We start from the raw sequence: 17,820 nt of genomic DNA, 5'->3' as shown, positions 1-17,820 counted from the left end.
CCTAAAATAGTTTTGGAGAAGAACAGCTGTATATGAAAGTGATAGTCACTAGTCACCATTTTAAAAATGACTTAACTTCCCCGCTATATGAGAATCGGTTGATATTGAAATTGGAAGTTATCGGCATATTGGATATCGTCAAAATGTTAATATTGGACATCACTTAAAATACCTTAAAACATTTTTTTAAAGTTATTCTTGAAGCTCACAGTTATTAATGAAGATTTCACAACCTGAGGTAAGTTTAGTCCTAAATATAAATAACACACGACCTCATGCTGTGGCTGCGCTGTTTTTTTTTTCTTCAAACGTGTTTCCAGAATTTTCCCAGAGTGTGTTTGTCAGCGGGCGTCGCCCACGATGAGGGGAAAAAAACACCCAGAAGTAAAAAGCCGTCACCTCAGAGTCTGAGTGAAAGAAGAGATTCATTCAGATGCTGAGTTCACACACACACACACACACACACACTCTCTCTCTCTCTTTGAGTGCACGTGTTTTCAGAGTCGTACCTAGAAGCACGTCGTTAGAGTGAAAACTCCAGTCATCATCAAACAGCCACTCGTCTGTTTCCACTGCTGTGGACTGAGCTCCACTGACGGCAGTGACATAATGAAGCTTTTCACAGTTCCTCTCACACATCAAACACGTTCACACACATCAACGGCATCGTAAAGGCCGACATCGCAGCTGACAAATAAATAAATCTGTCTACTTTCACTTATTTATAAATAATTTGAACCACTTAGTCAAACACTCGTCTAATAAAACCAACATCAATTTAAATCTGTGGTGTTTGAAACGTTGCTTCACAACTTTAAACTGCAGATACTGCCACACCAAACCTCAGCGAAAAAATCAGTGATTTTAGCTCAGACCAAAGTCCATAGAGAGAATCAAAATCCCTGATTTCCTCTATGGACTTTGGTGCAGCAGAGTGAGTTGTTTATTTAATTAACTCTTCTGTAACGACATGAACAAATATGAAGACAATTGCTGTTCCCGAGGTCAAATGACTGTAGATCTGTCTTTCTTCCATTGTCCACTGCAATGCTAAGTTCTTGAAAGTATTTCTGTGTAAATGTATTTGAATTACCAGAATTACATCCATGATGAGGAAGTGGAAGTTTAATGTGGAAAAAGTCATTTATTTTTAAAAACTCAACGACATTCACCGATGGACCAGTGAATGAGAGGATTGTGTCAGAATGCATTTTAATGGCCGATTAAAATTCCTAAATCTGGGAGCAGAAATATCACAGGAAGTGAGGTCACATATGGTTGTCCCTGCTCGACCCCCAGGAGACGCCACTTTAATGTTTTTACTCAGATTTTGCTGTAAATGACTTGACTTCATGAATAAGATGCTAACAGTTAGCGCCTCACTTGACTTACTTTACACAGGAGACCATTTGGAGTAAATTAATTTTTAAACTTTTCAATAATTATGAACTTTAGACTCATTTATGCAATAATAAAACAGTTTGAAACAGCAGTGGCATTAGCAGTGAGGCTAACGGACTAGCCTCATGCTGGTTGGCCTGATGCTAACGAGACCCAATGGGAATGTGACTAACTGAAAAGTCAAGTTGAAGGACAAACGTCTTACACAGGAGACCATTTTGAGTAAATTAATTTTTAAACTTTTCAATAATTATGAACTTTAGACTCATTTATGCAATAATAAAACAGTTTGAAACAGCAGTGGCATTAGCAGTGAGGCTAACGGACTAGCCTCATGCTGGTTGGCCTGATGCTAACGAGACCCAATGGGAATGTGACTGAAGTAAAAGTCAAGTTGAAGGACAAACGTCACAGAATCCACTTCAGTTCCAGTTTTTACTGTTTTTGGTGAAATAAACAGTTCTGAGTAAAAAAGTCAAAGAGCAGAAAAACAAAACCATGTTTGGCAACGTCACCGTTTAAAAATGAAACATTTTTTCAGCCTCTGCTGACGTCACAGCTGCCCAACACAAACACAGTCACATGACTCGTCATCAGCACCAGGAACATGGCACGGACCAGGAAGAGGAGGAGGAAGAGGAGGAGGAGAGGAGAGGAGCTGGTGACCAAGTGGTGCCACCTACAGGAAGTTCAGATTGTCAGAGAGTTTGTAGCTGCTTCACCAAACCACGAACCAAACACAATGAAAAAGCTGAGGCTCGTGCTCCTCATGGAGGACAAGCAGGCCCGTGAATGAGGTCACATCCAGGAAGTGGGAGGTCAAACCACAGGAAGTTGTGGCGTCACTGCTGAGCTGATGGGTTTGATAGAGGAGAAACACAGCCTCAACTGCTATTACTGAGCTGACCTCTAGGGGCAGATTAGGACCGACAGAATCGTCTTAAGTCTGTGACACAGGTGACGCTGATTTTAGACCCATATGAAATCGGTTCTCTGTTCCTTTAAGATACAGTTTTTTTTATTATCTGTGTGAGCCAATCAGAGCGGTGCAGTGTCTACATCATCAGTGAGCGAACAGCGACACAACCAAAGACGTTTGTCTCAGCAGCTCCACAGAGGACACAACCAGAAAATGACCCACTGTCAGTAATACAGTTCTCCGTCCAATCAGCATGCAGAAGACCAGCTTCCACACCCGCCCACTGCTCCACCGACTCACACTGAAGACCAGAATCAACATGTTAGAAAATCTACCCACTGCTGCCCCACTGCTGCCCCACTGCTGCCCCCCACTGCAGCTGAGCTTCAACAGGTTTCAAGTAAATGAAAGAAAAAAAAAAAAAGATTCATTTTACTCTGATTCAGTTTTTTTTTTCACTTTTACAAAATTCTTCATCGTTGACTTTAACTCTTCACTGAAGCAAAAGCTGCGTTTTTTTAAAGCTAAAACTAAGCGACACCGTCGGGTTTGTTCACCTGTTTGTCGTGTTTATAAACAGAAATGTCTAATTTGTCTGTTTGAACAATGACCCGCCCACTGCCTCTGATTGGCTAGAACTTGTTGCTATCGTCGGTTGAAAAGTGAGTCTCCCGAGGCATTATGGGAAATATATTGTTCTTCAACTTTGTCGTTTCTTCACAGTTAAACCCAGTTGAGCGGGGGTTTGGGTTAGCTAAGCGTTAGCATTAGCACAGGCTCAGATTCAGAAGTAGTTTTTTAATAAACAAAAGAAAACAAATGTTTGAGGTGGGGGAGGGCGGGGGGGGGGCACAGTGAACCAATTCAATGGTTTGTTTACATTTTTCATTGATGATGTGATTTCAGTTCAGAAACAGGAAGTGGAAAAATAGTTCTAGAGGATGTTGTTGTCTGAAGTTTAACGAAGCACCGACTCTTGAACATCTATGAAAATAATCTCATCATCATCGGTTCCTTATTGCAGAGAAAATGTCGCCACAGAAGTCACCACACGACTGACGCTGTGTTCTCAGTACTGGGAACAATTAGTACCAGGAACCATTTTTTTTTAGTTATAGTTCCTGGAGTGAAAGTAAAAATAATAAAAAAAAGTTCCAGTGTTGGAACTAAATGTCATGCAAAAAGTCACAGCGTTGTTCCTGTGGTGGAAAGTCACATTCTCTAGTTTCAATCAGTTCTTGGTCCCTGTTGTAGAACACACACTAGTTCCTGGTACTAATTTCTGCACATACATGGTGCCTTCAAGTGACTGTTACTGATATGAGTTCCAGCAGTGAAACAGAGCATCAGTATTAGTACCTCATGTTCTTCTTGGCATGTCACCGTTCCAGACGTCGGAACTGTTTTAAAACTTGGTTCCAGTCTTTGTGATTTGGATTCCAAATATGAAGCACCGTTGAAAAATGATATGAGTGAAGAGCTGCACCTCTACTGTCGTCTCCGAGTCCCGAGTCCCGAGTCTCTGGTCCACACTTTCTTTAGCACCGGCCACGAGGACCTAACAGTTCCGGGTCCCCAGTTTGTTGATCCAGTTCTGGACAGGAGTTCACCAGGACCTACCCAGAGGTCTACGCCTCGGCGTAGGGCAGGTGGAACTGTTCCTCCCTCTTGTTGCAGCGTTTGGCCACGATGGCGAGGTAAAGAACCAGGAGAACCAGCCAGTAGCAGGCGTACAGCGTCGTTCCTGCGATCAGCAGCGCCTTCTCCGTCTCACTGAACGGTTCCTGGGTTTCACAGTACACAGTGTAGGCCACGCCCCCCAACAGCACCAGCGCCCACACGGTGACCGGCACGGCACCGATCAGGTTGACCACGATCTTCCTCCGACCGGACGTCCCCCAGCCGGCCTTGTTGATGGTCAGCAGGGCAAAGATTTTGGCAGGAAGTAGGCTGGACATGTAGACCAGAGAGTAGAGCGACATGAAGATCATGACCAGGCTGCCGCGCAGGAAGCAGGCGTAGGTGGCCTTCACCATCCCCACCAGCTGCACCGTCAACAGGAAGAGCAGGATGTTCCACAGCCGGCCGCGGTAGAACAGATGGATGACGGTGGCCACCAGAAAAAACGGGAAGAACCCGGTGACCACCGACTCGTAGGTCATCCACAGGCTGTGCTTGTGGAACCAGAGGGCGTTGTAGAGCCACTCGCGGAAGTACGACTTGCTCCAACGGGTCTGCTGGTTCAGCCAGCGCAGGTACTGCGTCGGCGTCTCGGTCTGGCACTGGGAGCGCGCCGTGAACTTGGTCTTGAAGCCGTAGCTGAGGACGCGGTTGGTGAGGTGACGGTCGTCCCCGAAGCTGCACTTAGAGCCGAGGAAGGTCTGGTGGTACCAGGGCTCCAGGAAGCGCTGGAGCAGGGAGTTGCGGTACATCCCTAGTGGACCGCTGATGCACTGCACACAGCCGAAGTAGGACTGGCAGGCTCGCTCCACGTTGAAGGCCATCCAGTAACGAACGCTGCTGAGGAAGGAGATCCACGAGTCGTATTTGTTGAGGATCTGCGAAAACAAAAAATATCAAACGTTCATGTCAGATCTGTTCTCCAGAACCAGGATCTTCCTTTGACCTGTAAAGACTAGCCGATAATATCGGCCAACTGATATTAGCAAGGTCCGATAACGTCGGCCAACTGATATTAGCAAATATTAAGTAATGAAAACCCCAAAATGTAATGCCTGGGTTTCGCCAAATGATGTGTGAAAAAAAAATAGTTATAAATAGTTAAAAATAGTGGAAAAACGACTGTACATGCATGTTGTAATGCACTAGATGGCAGCATTGCAGCTCATTTTATTAATCTATTTTAATAATCAGGGGATTGTATGTAGAATGCTGGTGCCAGGAACTCGTGGTTTGAACAGATAAATAAATAAATATTTCCAGGCCTATATCAAAATCGGTTGATATCGAAATCAGATGTTAGGTGTTTGGACAATATCGGCAAAATGTCAATATCAGATGTCAGTCTAGTAAAAATCCTTTGAGTCTAGTTCAAAGTTCAGTGTTGGTGATCTAGTTAACCAGTGTTTAATAACAGTTGACTTTGACTGGACGTCACCTGAACGTCTCCCCCGACTCCCCCCACCGTGGTGTCCTCCTCCAGGATCTTCAGCATCTCTATAGTACAGGCTGGATCCAGGACTGTGTCTGAGTCACACACCTGGAACACACACACACACACACACACACACACACAGACTGTGTCACGACCCTGAGGTCAGCTCGGTTTACATGACCTTTGACCTTCACATAAAGAGCCGTGGAGGTCGAGCACCAGCTGGTCATGAGGAACCGTGTGACCTTCTGTCAGTGTGGCGTGTTGATGACCCCACTGGTCCAGTGGACCGCGGTCTTCTCACCTGGACGTAGTCCACACTGTCTCCCAGGGCCTTGAAGGCGGTGTACATCACTTCTCTTTTCCCGCCCCACTCCTGCATGACGCAGGAGTACCGACAGCTCCTGACCAGACGGGACACTCGTGCCGCCTCCTCCATGTGCACCGTGCTCCTGCCACCGCCGCGGACTCCACCCCCCCCACACCCGTCGCTGTGGTAGTTTCCCTTCCACACCAGACTCCTGGCCTGGTCGGCTCCGCCCATCACCTCCTGGAAAATGTCCATCATGTAGCGGTCCTCGGCCCGGTTCCCATCCACCACCAGCACCACCTTCAGGCCGGGGAAGGAGATGCGACGGATACTGCGCAGGCACTTCCTCAGGTAGTCGGGGTCCTCCTGGTAGGCGGCGATGCAGAGAGCGACGGAGCGGCGCAGGTGCTGCGGCCGAGCCGGGCTCCGCATCCGCCGGTGCTCCAGGAACGCAAAGAGACTCTGGAGGAAGAGGTGGAGGGACAGGAAGGCGCCGTAGAGTCCGAAGGACAGGTGGTGCTGCTCCGTGTGGATGAACTGATAACCTGAGAAAAAAAAAAAAAAAGGAAGGATGAGAACCAAGAGGAGGACTTGACCTCGAACCACAGACAGGAAGTCAATAAAGAGGAAGCAACGAAGTTCATGGACGGAGAGCTCTGATCCACAGTTGGTCACCTGGACGTGTGTGTGTGTGTGTGTGTGTGTGTGTGGAGTCAGGGATTCACCTGTGACGTAAGCCAAAAGGATGGTGAAGAGAACCACCGCTGCAAAGAGGGTGGTCACCACAATGTTCAACACATTCCTGCAGCGGGAGGGCATCTGGAGGAGAAGGAGAAGCAGAACATCTGTAAACACCTTCTCTGTGGATCGTGTCATGAAACACCAATGTGTTAAAAGAAGAAACCTGGACGTCTGTCCTCCTCTCCTCCCATCAGCCCCTGGACCCTCCCCCCTCTTCCTCCAGACTCCAATGGATTTAAATAAAGGTGATTCTGTGGTTTTTGGCTGCAGCTCAGCAGCAGCGGAGCAGAGGAAACAACTGTCTCCATTCATTCAGAAAAACCAGCTCCTGACCTGAGCTGAGCTGAGCTGCTGCCTGGACCAGGGTCTGGGCACCGGGGGGGGGGGGGTGTAACAGCTGATTAGCAGGAGCCTGTGATTACCAGGTGACAGTCTGAGGACTGAAGGTCCGAGGACCCTCTGGTTCTCAGGGGTCGTCGCACAACAATCATCCTGATAATTAAAGGTCGGTCCCTTAGAACAAATGACACCGTGGCTGAAAAGTCACAGCTGCTCCAGGACCAGCTGTGGTCCAGGTCTACCTCCAGATCCACATCCTGGTCCTGGTACAGGAGCAGGAACATCAAGTCCTTCATCAGGTTCCAGGTGTCACTGTTCCAGTGGGAAAAGAACGTGGGAGAGTTCAGAGAGAAGGAGCTGAAGGGTGACGTAGGGGGAGGGGAGGAGGGAGAGGAGGAGGGAGGGAGGGGTGGAGGGAGGGAGGAAGGCGGGGGGGCTTTCACAAATGGATGAATCGAGGAGAGACCAGTTGTGACAAACACCAGTAGAATCAGAGCAGGTCTTAGTGGAACAGGGTTCAGAACCAGGTCCACAAACCCCCCCCCAGGTTGACACCAGACATAAACCAAGACCAGGACAGAGGTTGGACCAGGACAGAGGTTGGACCAGGACAGAGGTTGGACCTGTCAGGGTTATGGTTCCTTAAAGACTAAGATCGAACCTGGTCCTGGTCCAAACGTCTGACTGTAGAACACGATAATAAAAACATTTACCTTCGTGACCCAGTGGACCCTCCGTGTCCTTCTTCCAGCTCTCAGTCAGCCCTCTGCTCCTCCCCCCTCCTCCCTGCTCCTCCTCCTCTGGCCCGTCCTGGTCCTGGTCCTGGTCCTGCTCAGCACAGCCTTCTCCTTGTTCCTCCCTCCGTCTCACACTCACATCTTTATTCCCGCTCCTCTGGCTCAGCTCAGGAGAACCACATTTCCAGAAATGAGGCTGAGAGCGCCTCGTCCTGCTCCTCCTCCTACGGACCAGCCTCCACCCCTCCCTGCTCCTCCTCCTCCTGGTCCTCTGTCCCCACCCTCAGTCCTCCAGGACTGTCCCAGGGCATGAATCCTCCTCTGCCTCCACCTGTGCTCCGCACCAGCTTCACATCTGCAGATTCCCGGCAGAGAGGAGGAGCAGCAGGAGCAGCAGGAGCAGCATGTGGTCTAGTCTCCTCCCACTCCACCTCAACATGCCGCTGATAAAAGGACTGGAGGAGGAGGAGGAGGTCATTCAGTGATGCCACTTCTCCTCCTTTGTCCCCTCTGCAGCGACGCCTCCTCAGGTTCCCCTGCTGCTCCGCTCCGCTCCTGCTGCCTCCTGCAGTACGGCGCTCCCTGTAAATCTGTCACACTGAGCGTCTCCTCCTCACCTCTTCTCTTCTTCCTCACTTCACCTCCCTGTCTCACTGCAATGCAGCCGGCAGTTTCTTGAACAAGCCTGGAGACTGTTGGAGCGCAGCTCCCCCTTTTCACCACTCCTCCTCCTCCTCCTCCCCCTCCCCTCGCCTGCCTCAAAGCATCCTTTATGGCCTTATTTACCTTCCCTCCCTCCTCTCCTCTCCTCCCTCTCTCTCTCTCCTGCTCTGTGGTTCAGCTGCTGACGCTCCTGCTCCACAGAACGATCACCGGGAATCAATAGTTAATGAAAGACTTTTCATTCTCTTCAACCGTCCGTCAGCTGCAGGTCCACAGTTTCTGAAGATTCTCTTCATTTGTCAGAGTCAGACTTTAACAAGTGGAAACTCAAGTTACTAAAACGCTGGCTCTCCAACACCAGAGCTCATAGAACACACGGCAGCTGCTGATCCACCGTCACAAATGTGTTATTTTTAAATGTGTTATTTTTAAATGTGTTTTCAACATTCTTTTGTTCAGATTTACCTCAGTGACATAAACTGACCACAGGGGGCAGCAGATGACCAGCAGCTGTGTCTGTGAGTTAAAATGACACGTTTTGTCTATGGACTTTGGTTTGGAAAGTCCATAAATTCAATCTCAATGACCTCTGACCTTTTTCAGTCAACATGGCCTGACAAGAGGCGCGCTTAATAAAACATGTAAAAGGTGGCGCTCTCTCCCCCTAATTGGAACACTGACCACACGAGGCAGCAGTGGACCAGCGGCTGCTGAGATCATGCAGGCCACACACACACACACACACACATCTCCTCCACTGATGCTGCTGTGACTGAGAGCGCCTCCTCCTGGTTGTTCTCTTTAGCAGATAGAAATAACTTCACTGTTGAATAGTAAAAAGGTATAGACAGACAGGAAGACAGACAGGAAGACAGACAGGAAGACAGGAAGTGGAATAATAGACAGACAGGAAGACAGACAGGAAGTGGAATGTTGACGTTGAGGGCGCCGTACATTTGTGCGAGTTCACCACCGGAGGGCACTAAATTCCAAAGACTGGTCATTTTAATGTACTCACAGAGTCATAATAAAAACAGAGATCATTTGAGTTTCATCCACACTCAGTACCAAACGGTTCCTGTTCTTTAAAACCGACTGTGGTTCTAAAAGTCCAAACCGTGGCTGTGGACCAGAGTCAAGGCAGGACCACGATCTTCTTCTCCAGCTTCTGTTGTGGGAAGATGAAGCTCCTCATGACATCATCCAGCTCCTCCAGAGCCAGCTGGGCGTGAAGAACCGCCACCTGGTCCGGGTCGCAGGCCAGGGTCCACTTCAGGGCCCGGTACAGGTCCAGAAGAACATCTGAGAGAACCTGAACGGAGACAGAGAGGACAGTGTTCTGTTAGAGTCAGGGGACAACAGCTGTTTACTAATGACAGGACCTGGACCTGGACCTGGACCTGGGTCCTGGACGAGGACGAGGACCTGGACCTGAGTCCTGGACCGACCTTGTAGCAGAGGTCATGTCCATGTGAGAGAGTGAAGACTGTTGGACTGAGCCAGGAATGGGCAAACTAAGGTTCGGGGCCCGGATGCGGCCCGTTCAGCTTTCTAATCCGGCCCACCAAACGTTTCCAGTTTATATCATTTATTTATACAGTTCGCTCTTTATACTTTGCGGGTTTTCCCTTTTTCACAGTGGGTCTCTGAACGCAACTACCTCGATAGGAGATCTGTATTATTATTAAACTTCTGCCTTTTCCCTGCAATATCCACATTCCCCCAATAGATGGCGTAGAAAATAAAAGTATTTTATCCTTTATACATGACTTCTACATGTCATTTATCTCAGTTCACATGAACGCTCCTGACCCCGCCCCCCCCGACGTTCAATTTTAGGACAATCGTTTCCCGCTCCCGAGTCAAAACATTCTCTGACACCAGCTCACAGCCACTGGACCGGGACCAGGACTCGAGTGAGTGTGTGTGTGTGTGTGAGTGTGTGTGTGTGTGTGTGTGTACCTCTGTGGTTCTGTGGCTCAGTCCTCTCAGCAGCAGAGTGATGACATGAACGGCAGCTCTCCTCACCTCTGACTCCTTCTCTGTCTTTATCAGGGAGACCAGACACACACTGACCTGAACACACACACACACACACACACACACACACACACAGGTAGGTTACCGTGGACTGTAGGACCAGGACCAGTTGGACACCTCTGGACTCTGGTCCTCACTCACCTCCTGAACCAGTGGACCCAGAGAATAGTCCAGTCTCTGACACAGCTCACCCAGGTTGGACAGACTGCTGGCCCGGACACCGGGGTCCACGTCCCTGGTCCCCTGCAGGAAGACACGCACCAGAGGACGGCCGAGGTAAGACGCCAGGTCACCTGAAGGACGGACAGACTGGTCAGCTGTCGGTCAGGATTTAATGACCAGGTTGACTGACTGAGGACGTCAATGACAGAGGGGACATGAGAGCAGTACACACACACACACACACACACACACACACACACACACACACAGTTTTAATATTCAGTTCAGTTTTCAGTGTCAGACTCTGTTACATCAGACGACACAAAACACTGAGACCAGGAGACAACCAGCTGACTGTAGTAGGAGCTCAGAGTGTGTGTGTCAGAGTGTGTGTGTGTGAGACAGAGTGTGTGTGTGTGAGAGACAGAGTGTGTGTGTGTGTGTGCAGTTGTGGAAATTACAGCTGGATTTATTTGGAAATCCCAGAAACAAAAGACACACAGAAAGAGAGTTTGTTGAAGGATAATTATTTCCACCCCAGTGCTGTAGATGTAGCGCCTCCTTGTGTCCAAAACCTGCAGTTGCCTGGAAATGATATCTCAGTGAGCTGGAGACACAATCCAGGTGTGTACATCTAACTGTCGGTCAGACTTTTCTCATCTCTGGACTTTGGTCTGAGCCGACCGACGTCAACATCCGGTAAAAATCGTAACAAACTCGGAGTTCAACTGTTGGTCCTCGTCCCGCTCCTGTGAACAAACTCCCTGTGTTGCGTCTCTTCTTCCTCTGTGAGTCTCTCAGTGTCCAGTCAGACCAAACAGCTGAAGTCATTTAGTCCAGCAGGCCGGACCATTCAACAAGAACAAGACTCTTTCAGGTTCTAGAACACAGGCTCTGTGCTGTGGCCGTGGCTGCAGGCGTTGTGTTCAAGGTCACTCTGAGGATGGGAGTTTCTCCTCTCACACTGTCACAGTGTCTGCAGCTCACAGGACGACACAGGTCGGACCCAGAAGAACCGCAACTCATTGGTCCTGGCACCAGGCCGACCCCGAGGTTCTCTTCAGGCAAGGGCAAACTATGGCCCAGGGCCCGGATGTGGCCCACATGGATATTTTTTTTGGTCCAGATTATGTTATTAATTTACGTTTCATGAATGCTTTTAGCAGACGCGTGTCCACGCCTGATCTAGAACATGTTCCTCACCCATTGCCCTGCTCGCCCTCATCAGGACCTCGCCCACTTTAAGGCGCGTCTCCAGCGAGTGCTCCTGGTTGGACGAGGGGTGGGAGGGTCCGTGTTTGAAGTCCCTCAGGAGCTGATCCAGAATCTTCTCCGGGAAGACGTCGGCCAACGAGACCAGACCTGGACACGCAGGTGAGCGGATCACAATTAGAGCGGCAGGTTTAATCTGATCTGATTCTACTCTGACCTTTGACCCCGACACAGTGACGGTACCTTGAATGGCTGACAGGTAGACGAAGGAGTCCTGGTGCTGCAGGTTCTCCAAGAAGACCTGCAGGAGACAAAGACAGAGAACGTCAAGCTCAGTGATTGGCCAATCAGAACATCAGAACAATGTTCAAAAGGAATATTCCACCAGAGCCCAGCCCAGCTGAGGGGGGGGGGAGGGGGGGGGGGGCAGACTGTGGAGGTGTTCTACAAAACTAAACCAGTCCAGTTTTTACTGCTGATGGTTGGTAAAAGAACAGTTCCTGGAACCGAACGTTCCTGTGACGGTACCGATGCTACAGTGTCAAATCTGTTCAAGAGAAACCAGGAACCAATGGAACCACAGGCACAGGGAACTTTACTGCACTGTGTGTATGGGGGGGGGGGCGCACACACACACACACACAGACACACACACAGTGATGAGAGGGAATACTGGATGAGCTGTCGTCCCCTCATCTAATATTCCACACTAACAAGTCCCTGGAGGAGACGTGGGTCCTTGAGGTAAACCCCCCCCATCCATGAAGAATGTGTGAGACACACACACACACACACACGCACAAACACACCCACCCCCACACACACATTTTTCAGCTGTGTTTTTAGCTTCTTCAGGCTAAATCTGGCACAGTCTTAGTCTAATGAATATTTCAGCAGCGTCGACGACTCAGACGACTCACCATCAGAACTTTTTCCTGGTCCTTGATGGTATCGGGGTTCTTCTTTTGGACCATCTTGGTCAGAACCCTCAGGGCCAGGGCTCTGGTTGGTACGTCTGGGTCACACGCCTCCAACAGCCAATCAGAAAAGGGCTTGTTGGAGGGAGGTGGCGTGCTGGTGTTAGCTGGTGTCCTGGTGGCAGCTGGTCCTGGTCCAGGTCCTGGTCCTGGTCCTGGTTCTTCTTGTCTGGTCCTGGTCCTTCTGCTGAGAGGGTCTGCAGGACATGTTCTGGTCTCAGGTTCTACCTTCTGCTTCTTCACTCTGTCGGTTCTGTTCCCGCAGAGTTCAGTAGAAGCAGGACCAGTGATGTTCTCAGGCCTGAAGGCTCCACGCGTCGCAATGACGGCTCTGAGGTTGGACGCCAGCTCCTGGATGACATCATCAGGATGGTTCTGGGACAGGGTCTCCAGTGGGGGGAGGAGTCTGGACATGGAGGAGAACTCCTCTGGGCTGAGCTGAGGTGGGACAGAAACACCAGGGTCAGAACTTAGTCCATGTTTCAGGATCTGGCTGGTCTCGGGTCAAAGAGGTCAAAGAGGTCAAAGATGTTGACACCTGAGGTCCAGACAGCAAGGTGGCCACCAGTCCGATCCCCATACTCAGGGTCTGGCTCTCAACTGGGTTCTCCAGGTCAGAGTCCTGGTCCAGAGACACACACGCTCTCTGGAACAGGGACACAATAAAGTCCACCACCTGGGGGCGCAAGAACAAACAGACAGGTTTAGGTTCTCATGTACCAAAGATGTTCAGTGTTGATCTGTAGATATCTGCTGAAACTGTATGGAGAAAAACCAGTGCAGTTTGAACCCCCCCCCCCACGTGCGTCTGGTGGGAGATCTCATCATATTCAAAGGACACAGAGAACGTCGTCCCCACACAGGAACGACCTAGTTTTCTTTCAGGACGTTGTAGTTGTGGTGCAGAGCTACATCACTGATGACTCACTTTCTTATTTTAGATCATTTGACTCTCAGAGTTGTCTTAACGTCTACAGTCTCCGTCTCCACGCCGACAGCGGACATGGACTCACCTGTGTCGCCTTCCTCAGAAGCACACTGTGCTGCACAGACTCCACCATTACTGCCAGAACCTGCAGCAGCGCCACCTTCTGGCCCTTCCTCTGGACCGGGCCCAGCACCTGCTGCTCCACCTGCAGGAGCGTCATGGAGGACAGGTCCAGCTCCTGCTCCTCCTCTGTGTCCTCACCGTCTGCCGTCGTCCAGCTGGTCAGCTCCTGAGGACGTAGAGTGAGGTCAAGTCCGTCAGACCTGTGTCCAAGTTCAGGCACGGAGACTAAAAACACAACATCGCCACCTACCTGCAGCAGGAGCAGGAAGAAATCTCCAGGAAGGTCAGAGTCTTTGAGCTCAGACAGGAGAGCCATCAGACACTCCAACCTCCACTGCTCCTCAGAGATGTCCTGATAGAGAGCATCGTCCTCACTGGGGAGGAAGGGGGGGTGGGAGGGAGGGAGGGAGAGAGACACCAAGGTCAGATGGAAGGGTTTTAATCCAGTATCAAAATATAAACAGTGTCAGAGTGAAAGGAAACTTCACTGTGATCAGACCAATAAACAACAGTAATAAAAAAAGTTCATATCACTCATAAATAATAAAATAAAATAATAATAAAAAAATAGGAATGTCCGATATTATCGGTCAGACAATGTTAGCATAATTATGTAACATCTGTAAGAACCGTTATCGGTTTTTCCTCCGATAGTAAAAACCCGATAACGCAATTCCTGGGTTTCGCCAAATGATTTTTGCACTAAAAGTTTGGGGGAAAAACGGGTTAGGGTTAGGGTGGAGGACAGATAGGTGAGGGTCAGGATCAGGGCGTCGTCACCTGACTCTGTCCCTGGTGCTGAACCTGGCTCCTCCGTCGCTGCCGGGGGTGAAGTGGAAGTGGGCGTCGGCCTCCGACCTCGGACCCCCCAGACCCGAGAGCTGCCTCAGAGCTGACAGAGCTGCAGCCTCATCACAGTGGCTCAGGTACCACAGCAGAGTGTCCTGACAGGGGGCGCTGTGGAGCACAAACACACAGAGCCAGGATAAAGAAAAAGACTCTTCGTGGGCGGGTTCTGAGGACCAGCGGAGAAGTTCACCGTAGGTGAGACACGTTCTGTCTGCTGAAACAGAAGAGCGTGAAGACGACTGGCAGGACGTCCTCCAGAGCCGAGAGCAGAGCAGCCGAAGAACCGTCCCCAACCACCCAGATCTGACGGAGACAAGAACCAAAAGAAACCAGAGGAGAGAAAAACCGGTTTTATATTTCTTAGCCTTCTGAGATTAGGAAGAAACAGAGAAAAACCGGTTTTATATTTCTTAGACTCCCCTGGTACCGTCCCCTGGTACCGTGTCCTCACCTTGAACACGTCCTCCACGCAGCGGGTCAGCTCCCACTCCTCCACAGCAGCACCTCCATCTGGAAGAAGAAAGGACTGCGTGATCAGAAGGTGAGAACGTCAGTGTGGGTTCTGCAGTGGAACCTCAGAACATCAGGGTTCTACTGACCGATCATGGTTCTGCAGCGGTGGAGAGGTTCTAACAGAGGAGCGAGCAGGTGCTGCTGGGCAAAGGTGCTCTTCTCTTCCACCATGAACAGCACCGCCCTGGTGGCCACACGTTGAAACTGCTGTGCTGTGAGCTTGTCTTTGAAATGCAGCAGGTCCAGGATCTGAGGTGAGAAGAACCAGAAGTGAGTCTCCGACACCAGAGGTCATGTGACCTGGTCATGTGACCTGGTCAGGTCTCCACTGGAGCAGAAGGTTAAATACATGTTAAGATGATTGTGTGTGTGTGTGTGTGTTTGTGTGTGTGTACCTGAGGACACACGTGTCTGTAGTATTCCTCTGCTGAAGCAGACTGTTGAGGACAGGTCACCAGGATTCTAGCCACACTGTCACACTTCCTCCAGTCTGAGTCGCCACCTGCAGGACAGAACAGGAACTACAGATAAATCTGAGCACAGAAAAATATATTTAAAGAACTCTGTAGAGTGAGAACATGAAGGAGGGAACAACTAGACTGAACCGTGATTCCCTCAGAACCAGACTGACTGTTACAGCTCGGACAGAGTACTGACCCGTCCCTCCTTCTAGAATGGCCCGGACCACAGCTTGGACACCACTGGGCTGCACCAGTCTCTCAGAGAGCAGTCGACCGCACAGACGTCTGAGCCACGCAGGAGCTGATCCCAGAGCAGCTGATCCTAGAGCAGCCGATCCCAGAGCAGCCGATCCGTTGCTGCCAGAACTCTGAGAGGAAGAGACCTGTTTTAGCAGTGATGTCACTGAGCAGCAGGAACCGATTTACTGGTACTGAACTTCACATGAGCTAAAATGACTGCTTATGGTGGTATTTGCGATTGAGAAGAATCAGTGAGCCACAGGTCTACTGCTGCCCCCTGTGGTCAGTTTGTGTCACAGTGGAATCACACCAGAACATAGAGACAGATCAACACGTGCAGAATCTCTGTGAGCTAAAATCACTGGTTTTTTCTTTGAGGCTTGGTGTGGGAGTCTGGACTGATCACTGGTCAGTACCTGAACCAGTCAGTACCAGTGGACCTGTTCACACCTGTCTGGCTCCGCCCTGCAGGATCAGCAGCTCCTTGATGACGATTGGTTGATGGACTCGTCCCAGCAGGTTTCTGAGGGCGTCCTGACAGGATTTCCTGTCCTCTGGACTCAGATCCTGCACAGGAGGTGAATGGAGAAGAAACTTTTTCTGTTTTTGTGTGCTGCTACAGATACTGAACACTGATGCCTGTCTGTGCTGTTGTTGTTGTTACCTTTTGTTCCTGCCGTTGCTGCTGCTCTGGGTTCCGTCCCCGCGGTCGGTATCCAAGCTGACACAGCGCCGCCATCAGGTCGCCCAGATGCTGTGTAAAAATGGTGGTGGCCAGTGACGACAGCTGCGACACCTGCAGCAGGACGCTGGTGGTGGTGTGGAGACGCTGCTCCGCCGCCCGTGACGCTGATCCACCACGGATCAGTTTCTCAACCATGGCTCCGAAGGCCGACCTGCTCCGGAGAGACACGCCCACACCAGGAGACAGGTAGGGACAAAGTCCCAGAGAGACAACAAACTGCAGCGCAGCTCCCAGCGTCCTCTGCTGCGCCACACTCAGAACATCAGGAGGTAAAGGAGGAGCAGCCGCCGCTCTGCCGTTGTTGCTAACAGCAGGCGTTTGTTCAAAGCGCTCCAGTTCAGCGGTGAGATGTCGAGCCAGGACCAGCAGCAGCAGGAGACACTCCTGGACAAAACACCAGGTGGTGTCTTCTTCTTCTTCTCCTCCTTCTTTTGTTGTTGGACTCAGAAACCACGCTGCTCCTTCCATTATTTCCTCTCTCCACTTTCGCACCTCCTCAAGGCCGGGGTCGCTCTGCAGCTGCTGCAGGAGAGCAGCTCTGTTGGAGCGCAGCGCCACCAGGAGAGCATCTTGTGGAGATGCAGAGTCACAAACTGACACCTCTGTGGAGATGATCAAACAGTTAAACAGACTCACACTCCCACACCAAAGTCCACAGAGAAAATCAGTGATTTTAGCTGACAGACACAGGAGCTCCTGGTGCAGAGGGGGGTCATTATTTAGTGATTACAGTAACACTAACTGACCACTAGAGAGAGCAGTAGACATATTATGATCTATTAACTTATCCTAATTACTGTTACTGTAGAGTTACTGTTACACTATGTAGCCGGTTTATGTTTCCAACGTATTGTTTTGTCACATTTCAAGATTTGGCAAAATCGAGTCAAACATACAAGCGATAAAGTATATTTAACTGTGTTTAATGTAATTTACACCAGTGACGGTAACTGTGTCAGGAAGTTGGAATGTCAGGTCAGAGAATCCTGAAATACTGTCTGTAGAGAAGGACTCTCACTGTCCAACCGTCCACTCACCGCTCACTGGTCTGGTCAGAGTTTTCAGAGCTGTGACGACAGCGGAAGTCATGTCTCCATCACACAAACAGCAAATGTCACGGAGCCGCAATGAATGGAATACGAACGAGTTCTTTTATAAAAACCCACAAGAAACAGGAGAAACAAACGACATCAGGTCGCAGCTCCACAGTGTTTGGGCTTCACGTGATAACACGGCGCAGGAAATATACGTCATCACGCAGCACTTGGCCGGGCTGACGCCACGGGAGACGTCACAGTTACTTTATGGATGAGAGATATTCACAGCACGTCACAGTTACTTTATG

At 50.0% G+C, this 17,820-nt stretch overlaps 2 protein-coding genes across 3 annotated transcripts; both read right to left on the bottom strand.

The window, feature by feature from the left end:
- Positions 1-2,705: 2,705 nt before the first annotated feature.
- has3 (hyaluronan synthase 3) lies at positions 2,706-8,613 on the bottom strand. 2 transcript variants are annotated; one of them, XM_008311411.3, is made up of 5 exons: positions 7,539-8,613; positions 6,471-6,564; positions 5,740-6,290; positions 5,439-5,540; positions 2,706-4,878 (listed from the first exon to the last, which is right to left on the bottom strand). In XM_008311411.3, exons 2-5 carry the CDS (start codon positions 6,562-6,564, stop codon positions 3,949-3,951), a joined length of 1,677 nt encoding a protein of 558 aa, XP_008309633.1. In that variant the 5' UTR covers positions 7,539-8,613; the 3' UTR covers positions 2,706-3,948. The 2 variants fall into 2 exon arrangements, with proteins under 2 accessions (XP_008309633.1, XP_024912125.1); XM_025056357.1 differs by lacking the exon at positions 7,539-8,613 and having other exon boundaries at positions 6,471-7,145.
- A 599-nt stretch (positions 8,614-9,212) lies between these two features.
- tango6 (transport and golgi organization 6 homolog (Drosophila)) lies at positions 9,213-17,742 on the bottom strand. The gene is made up of 18 exons (XM_008311413.3): positions 17,513-17,742; positions 16,395-17,077; positions 16,181-16,297; positions 15,687-15,858; positions 15,425-15,531; positions 15,116-15,278; positions 14,968-15,026; positions 14,707-14,819; positions 14,448-14,624; positions 13,918-14,041; positions 13,630-13,833; positions 13,155-13,292; positions 12,560-13,054; positions 11,883-11,940; positions 11,631-11,789; positions 10,407-10,558; positions 10,188-10,301; positions 9,213-9,537 (listed from the first exon to the last, which is right to left on the bottom strand). Exons 1-18 carry the CDS (start codon positions 17,562-17,564, stop codon positions 9,361-9,363), a joined length of 3,264 nt encoding a protein of 1,087 aa, XP_008309635.1. The 5' UTR covers positions 17,565-17,742; the 3' UTR covers positions 9,213-9,360.
- Positions 17,743-17,820: the final 78 nt, after the last annotated feature.

Source organism: Cynoglossus semilaevis, chromosome 6, assembly GCF_000523025.1.
Source record: "Cynoglossus semilaevis isolate Cse_v1.0 chromosome 6, Cse_v1.0, whole genome shotgun sequence".
Taxonomy (NCBI): domain Eukaryota; kingdom Metazoa; phylum Chordata; class Actinopteri; order Pleuronectiformes; family Cynoglossidae; genus Cynoglossus; species Cynoglossus semilaevis.
The sequence above is the reverse complement of the archived record's forward strand: the minus strand, read 5'-3'. Positions and strand labels throughout refer to the sequence as shown.